The 6070-nt window shown below is 48.7% G+C and overlaps 2 protein-coding genes across 4 annotated transcripts; both read left to right on the top strand.

Annotated features, from left to right (window-relative positions):
* The first annotated feature begins 24 nt into the window (after positions 1–24).
* Positions 25–1291, top strand: LOC108095577 (2-methoxy-6-polyprenyl-1,4-benzoquinol methylase, mitochondrial). 2 transcript variants are annotated; one of them, XM_017196730.2, is made up of 3 exons: positions 25–289; positions 343–761; positions 873–1291. In XM_017196730.2, exons 1-3 carry the CDS (start codon positions 103–105, stop codon positions 1173–1175), a joined length of 909 nt encoding a protein of 302 aa, XP_017052219.1. In that variant the 5' UTR covers positions 25–102; the 3' UTR covers positions 1176–1291. The 2 variants fall into 2 exon arrangements, with proteins under 2 accessions (XP_017052219.1, XP_017052218.1); XM_017196729.1 differs by having other exon boundaries at positions 343–772; positions 841–1291.
* A 1716-nt stretch (positions 1292–3007) lies between these two features.
* LOC108095551 (vegetative cell wall protein gp1) lies at positions 3008–5836 on the top strand. 2 transcript variants are annotated; one of them, XM_017196686.2, is made up of 2 exons: positions 3008–3939; positions 4492–5836. In XM_017196686.2, exons 1-2 carry the CDS (start codon positions 3130–3132, stop codon positions 5692–5694), a joined length of 2013 nt encoding a protein of 670 aa, XP_017052175.1. In that variant the 5' UTR covers positions 3008–3129; the 3' UTR covers positions 5695–5836. The 2 variants fall into 2 exon arrangements, with proteins under 2 accessions (XP_017052175.1, XP_017052176.1); XM_017196687.2 differs by lacking the exon at positions 3008–3939 and adding an exon at positions 4327–4434.
* Positions 5837–6070: the final 234 nt, after the last annotated feature.

Raw genomic sequence — 6070 nt, 5'->3', positions numbered from 1 at the left:
TGGCCACAGAACTATCATCCCTAACCGGCTGTTTTCGTTATTCTTTTTTGTTGTTGTTATTTCATAATATACTATTAAGAAAATCCATTAAATATCAACGAAATGCAGAGCACAAGGAGCATCCGCCTGCTGTCCCTGGCAAGGAGATTCGCTCACATCCGGACAGCGGCGCAATCAGCCCAGGAACCCACGGGTTCAGGAAAGGACAGCTCCAAAGCCACTTCCGGATCGGAGCAGACCACACATTTTGGATTCCAAACTGTCAAAGAAAGCGAAAAGGAGCAGAAGGGTGGGTAGCAAATTAAAAGAGGAGTTCAAGGACTACTACGATTACCTTTCCAGTCCACGAGGTCTTCGAACAGGTGGCCAATTCCTACGACATGATGAACGATGCCATGTCGCTGGGCATCCATCGCGTGTGGAAAGACATTTTCGTGGAGCGACTGGGTCCCACGCATGGAATGCGACTCCTAGACATGGCCGGCGGGACCGGGGACATAACCTTTCGCTATCTGCGCTACCTGGCCAACCAACCCAATCCTCAGCAGCGCGCCAGCCATGTTACCGTGTCCGATATCAACCAGCACATGCTGGACGTCGGCGAGGAGCGGGCCAAGCGACTGGGCCTGACCACCGATCGGCTGCCCAACTCCTCGATCGCCTGGCAGTGTGCCGATGCCGAGAAGCTGCCCTTCAAGGACGAGAGCTTCACCGCCTACACGATTGCCTTTGGCATCCGGAATTGCACGCATGTGGATAAGGTAAAGAACAGGTGATCAGCTGAACCCATTTAGGTCTAAATGAATCAATTCCGACTTATTAGAATCCTTTTTTTTATAGAAGGATTACTCATAACTTCTCTTCAACTTCAGGTTCTTTCCGAGGCATATCGAGTGCTGCAGCCGGGCGGTCGCTTCATGTGCCTGGAGTTCAGCCACCTGACGAACGAGACGATGCAGTGGCTGTACGACCAGTACTCCTTCCAAGTGATCCCGCCGATGGGCCAGCTGCTGGCTGGCCAGTGGCAGGCGTACCAGTATTTGGTGGAGAGCATCCGGCGGTTTCCCAAGCAGGAGCAGTTCAAGCGGATGATCGAGCAGGCGGGCTTCGCGCAGGTGTCCTACGAGAACCTCACCTTCGGCGTCGTGAGCATTCACTCCGGCTTCAAGTTGTGAGATCCTCGCGCGACTTGTGTTGCAAGCCACTTAGATTTACACCTCTGTTGTCTGTTCACGATTCCCCATGCTGATCACGTCGGGCAGGTCATAAAGCATCGAATTGAACAAGCTTTTCTGGCGGCTTTTATTTCTGTATGTTTACATTTTGAGGTTTATGTGGCTCTTTGTCAAATATGTACGTATTACATGTGCCAAGAGCCAAGAGCCAATCGCAATTGATGTCATCTCCGGGCGACAAGGCCTGGGAAAGACCTTGAGGACTGTGCCAGACCCACTTAGATGGCCGGACGATATGCTAACCCAAAAACGGAGTACTGTACCAGGTGGCAGTGCACCGCGGATTGCGAATCAATTGAAATTCCAAACGCCCAACGGGCAATTTCCAAAAAAAGTGAAAATCAATGTAGGCTAATCGAAAGTTCATTTTCGGTTAGTGTGTGATATAATGCAGCACTATATCCGAGTTCAACTGCCCCAATCGAAATCAGATTTAGTGCAGGTGAAATTTATGCGTGTGAATGCCGCTGAATATCAACGAAATTCAAATAAAAGCATTGAAATGCCATCAAAATAATTGACCGTGCCGTGCTAATTGGCAATTGGTAATTGTCATTTGTCCGCTTTGCTTTTATTACAATTATGCTTTCACCAGTGGCGCCCGATTAGAGCGGAGATTCGCTGGCCATCGCCCATCTTGGCCGGAGTGGCATGGATTATGTAAGTCTGCCACTATTGATTCGTATCTAAATCGCAGCCAAATCATAAACCTTCGGCCCATCTCCGGCAGCCGAAAGTGAAAAGAGCTAGGCGATTAAAAACAAAAGAAAAACATGCGGAACATGCAGGCCCATTGAAAGCAAAAGTTAAAGTCTTGTGCGTGCGCAAACGTGCGGCGCATGCGTAGGTGGCCATCGGACAATGGGAACAGTGGCTCAGGGCCGAAAAATACACCAATATTTTATGAACATTAATCACACAATTTGTAAAATAAAACAACGGCTTACCAGTAAATTAAAAGGATTTATGGCCCCAAGGAAGGACTATCTAATATAAATAAAGTATACTGTTCAAAGCCAAGCAATATATATTCAATGCAAACTAGTTTGCTAATTATGAATACGAAAGTATTTCAAAGATTGAACAATTTGAGCAAATATAAAAAGGTTATTCTTAAAACTTGATAAATAATATTATTCATTATATTTTATTTAAAAGTAACGAACGAATTAAATTGCTTTCATAATTTTCTTTGAGAGGAAAGCCTTTACAAATATCAAATCTCCAAAATGATTTAAAAATGCTTATAAGTTTTGTTGACTACAAAAATATGATAAGTTTTTAATGTTTATGAAAAGCAGAAATTCTAAGAAAAGGCTTTAGCAGATAAGCTATATATTTTATATCAAAATTTATAGGTATTAGTTAGAATCTGTTCAAAACTAGATAATGTAACCACAGTGCGCGATCGGAGGGCTAAGCATAATGAGGTGACGCCTTTGGCGGAGTGGAGTGAGTGGGTGAGTGAGTGGGTGTTGAAGGAGAGCCGGGGGGTGGTGGGCGGTGGGCGGTGATCGAGTGGCTGGCGGGGGGTGGAGGGGCCTTCGATTGCGGCAGGTGAAATGGCAGCGTAAAAGTCATAAACTGCCCAATCGCCGTACTCCATGCCGAATGAGCCGCCGCAATCCCCGGCGGTGGTGCATTGGCTATAGTCAGCTATAGCACCACCGATTCAGCGATTGGTATGCACAGTGGGTATTTGGGTATTTCGGCGACGGAATGGCCACTGTGCCGCGATGTCCGCTTTATAAATACAACAGCGACCAAGGAAGTTCATTTCATTTTCTTGGCGGCGATCGCAGCAAACGGATTAAACGCGAAAAGATATTGGTGCATATAACACCACCACAAATCGAAACAAAAAAACAACCGAAAAAAGAAACCTCCAACCAAGATGAATCTTTCGATCAGTTCGAGGAGTCGCCATCTTCTGTTGGTCTGCACCATCATCTTCGTTCTCCACGGAGCCGAGGCGGGTTTACGTTTGCGGCAGAATCGCCGATCGGCCACGCCCCCTGCCAGCACAACGCCCACGTTGACATCGGTGCCTGCGGAGGAGGCGCCACCACAAGCGGCGGAGGAGGGTTCACCCATTGTGGCAGCGGAAGTCACCGAAGCGGAACCGGAAGTCACCACGGGCAAACACAAGCGCGGCATCCTCCATGGCCACTCTCATCTTCATGGTGGCCAATGGCCGGCCCGCACCTACGCCTCCCACTACGGGTACAGTGTTCAGTTGCCCGGAGGAAGTGCCTTCCTCTCCGCCGCTCCGCCACATCGCCACTTCGTGAAGTACGGTCACGGCTTGGTTAAGCCACTGGTTTCCGGTTCCGGTTTGCTGCCAGCTCTGGCTCCCGCTTCCGGTGGTCTGCTGCCCGCCGTGGCCACCGCTCTACCCGCCGGACTGCCCGTTGGATTGCCCGCTGGATTGCCCGCCGGATTGCCATCTGTTCTGCCCGCCGGCGTGGCCAGCGCAATTCCGGCCGGAGTGGCCACGGCTTTGTCCACCGGAGTGGCCACCGCCTTGTCCACCGGCGTCGCCCCGCCCTCGTATGTCCTGCGACCTGGCAACGCCCTCGTCTCCTCGTACAGCGTCAACTATCCGCACCAGCACCTGCAGAAGCCAGTGGTCCTCCAGTCCGCCGTTAAGCCGCTCCACTTCCACGGCCCCGCCCCCGGCCACGCCCACGTGCACGCCGTCCAGGTGAGCAAATATATATTTTAACTAAGTTTTTTCCAACAATTTTATTTTAAACTCCAACATGAGAGAAGATTATAGAGATCTTATTAATATTCAAAATGCAAGAAAACTTTAAGAATCTTGTTTTAATTTTTAAAATAATATGAAACCCTAAAGTGATTCATATAAAAAATGTATTGTGTACAAAAAGTTTGCACAGTTTTTAGATTATCCTCGGTGGAATTTTGAAAAAACAATCATATTGATTTAAATTATTTGTTGTGTATATGGTTTTATCTAAAAAGGGAAGGAATTTGTTTGTTTTTTTATACAAAAAAAGTTGTATTACCACAACACTGTTTTCAAAAACAATACAAGCTTTTCTTTTTCTATCATTTTAATTTTATTTGAGTAAACCTTCGCTTAAAAAAAATTCATTTTAATCGGAAAAATTTTAAAATGTAACAAAATTACAAAAATTAATTTTACACCAAGATGATTCAGTTTTTTAGAAAACTGGTATTGCTTTGTTGCAGTTTAACTGAATTTTTATTTATTTATTTCTGTTTTTTGCAGCCCACTTATGTGCAGGCCTACGCTCCAAGTGCTCCTGCTGTGCCTGTCCAGCCTGTTCAACCTATTCAACCTGTTCAACCTCTTCAACCCCTTCAACCCATTCAACCCATTCAACCAATTCAACCAATTCAACCCATTCAACCCATTCAACCCATTCAGCCAGTTCAGCATTTACAGCCCATTCAACCAGTGCAACCTGTGCAACCTGTGACCCATCACTTCCAGCCCGTTCAGCCAGCTACTCCAATTCAACCGGTGGCTCCAATCCAACCCGTTCAGCCCGTCCAACCCACCGTTGCCTTTGGAGTTCCGGCTCCTGCTGCCGTGGATCTTCCGGTGTTCCCGCAATCGCCGCAGTTCCCTCAGTTCCCAGGAGTGCCGACCTTTGCCTTCCAACCCGCCCAGCCGGCGGTGCCTGCCCAGCCTGCCCAGCCCGCTCTGCCCGCCCAGCCAGCGATTCCAGCTGCCCCTGAAGCACCGGAAGTGCCACAGATTCCACAGATCCCGCAGATTCCCCAGATCCCGGCCATACCTCAAATCCCGCAGATCCCACAGTTTCCGGGTCTGCCTCAGTTCCCCGGATTCCCCCAGATTCCCCAGTTCCCCCAGGCGCCGGCCACTCCGAATGTTCCCTCTGTGCCCGCCGTTCCCACAGTTCCAGCGATTCCAGCCTTTCCCAGTCCGCCGACCAGTCAGTTCTTCCCTGCGGCTCCTCAACCACCGCTGCCCCAGCAGCCACCCACTTTCGGCCAGCCGGAGGGTCAGTTCCCCGGCGGAATTGTTCCCCTGCCCGGATCCACGCCCGTGCAGCCGGAATCGGGAACGGGCATAGCCTCGCCGCAGATTCCCCAGTCGCCGGAGGCGGAGAATCCAGCGGAGGTGCAGCCACAGCGACCACCCACCAGCAACCAGCAGCCCTGGAAGCCAGTCTTCTACCAGCCACCCACCGAATCCGCGCCAGCGTCGCCCAATCGCCCATCGATCACCCTGCTCCCGCCCTACGGAAGTCAGTCGCCAGCTGAAGGCTACCTGCCTCCCGTGGGTTCGCAACCGTCGTCGCAGAGTTCCAGCAGCGCCGGAGGAGTCGGCAGCCAGGGGGGAATCTTCGACCAGCTGAGCGACGCGGAGTTGGAGCACATCTTCGCCCAGGCCAACTTGGCGCAGCAGCAGCACCAGCAGAGCCACAACTACCACCACTACTGAGCTAACTAACTAACCACCACTAACCTAGGGATCTTTTCAAAATTTTTTTTTGTTTTTTTTTCCGTTCTGCTTTTACTATTTACTATTTTGTACTTGTAATGTAAATTATGTTATAATTAAATAAGTTATTTATCAAAGATAAGAGAGCATTGAATTATTAAGGGAGAATGAAACCATCTTTGGGTTGAAAGACTTCAGTTTAAACTCAAATAAAAAACAAAAAAGTTTATGAAATAAAATACATCATTTATTTAGGCTGTTAAAGCTTCCTCAAAATGTTTCTGCATTCCAAACTTGTCCTTTTGTTGGAGATCATGAGAAACAACAATCAATCAATCCTGAAAAAAAACCCACAAATGCCTTAAATAAATGAACA

The sequence above is a fragment of the Drosophila ficusphila genome, unplaced genomic scaffold (assembly GCF_018152265.1).
Source record: "Drosophila ficusphila isolate 14025-0441.05 unplaced genomic scaffold, ASM1815226v1 contig_198, whole genome shotgun sequence".
NCBI lineage: Eukaryota > Metazoa > Arthropoda > Insecta > Diptera > Drosophilidae > Drosophila > Drosophila ficusphila.
This window is presented reverse-complemented; position numbering and strand designations above follow the sequence as displayed.

Coding starts and splice junctions, on each gene's coding strand:
- LOC108095577 (XM_017196729.1), top strand. CDS start 103: ATGCAGAGCACAAGGAGCATCCGCCTGCTGTCCCTGGCAAGGAGATTC. Junction 290..342: donor AAGCGAAAAGGAGCAGAAGG/GTGGGTAGCAAA, acceptor TTACCTTTCCAG/TCCACGAGGTCTTCGAACAG. Junction 773..840: donor GTGGATAAGGTAAAGAACAG/GTGATCAGCTGA, acceptor TTTTTTTTATAG/AAGGATTACTCATAACTTCT.
- LOC108095551 (XM_017196686.2), top strand. CDS start 3,130: ATGAATCTTTCGATCAGTTCGAGGAGTCGCCATCTTCTGTTGGTCTGC. Junction 3,940..4,491: donor CCCACGTGCACGCCGTCCAG/GTGAGCAAATAT, acceptor TGTTTTTTGCAG/CCCACTTATGTGCAGGCCTA.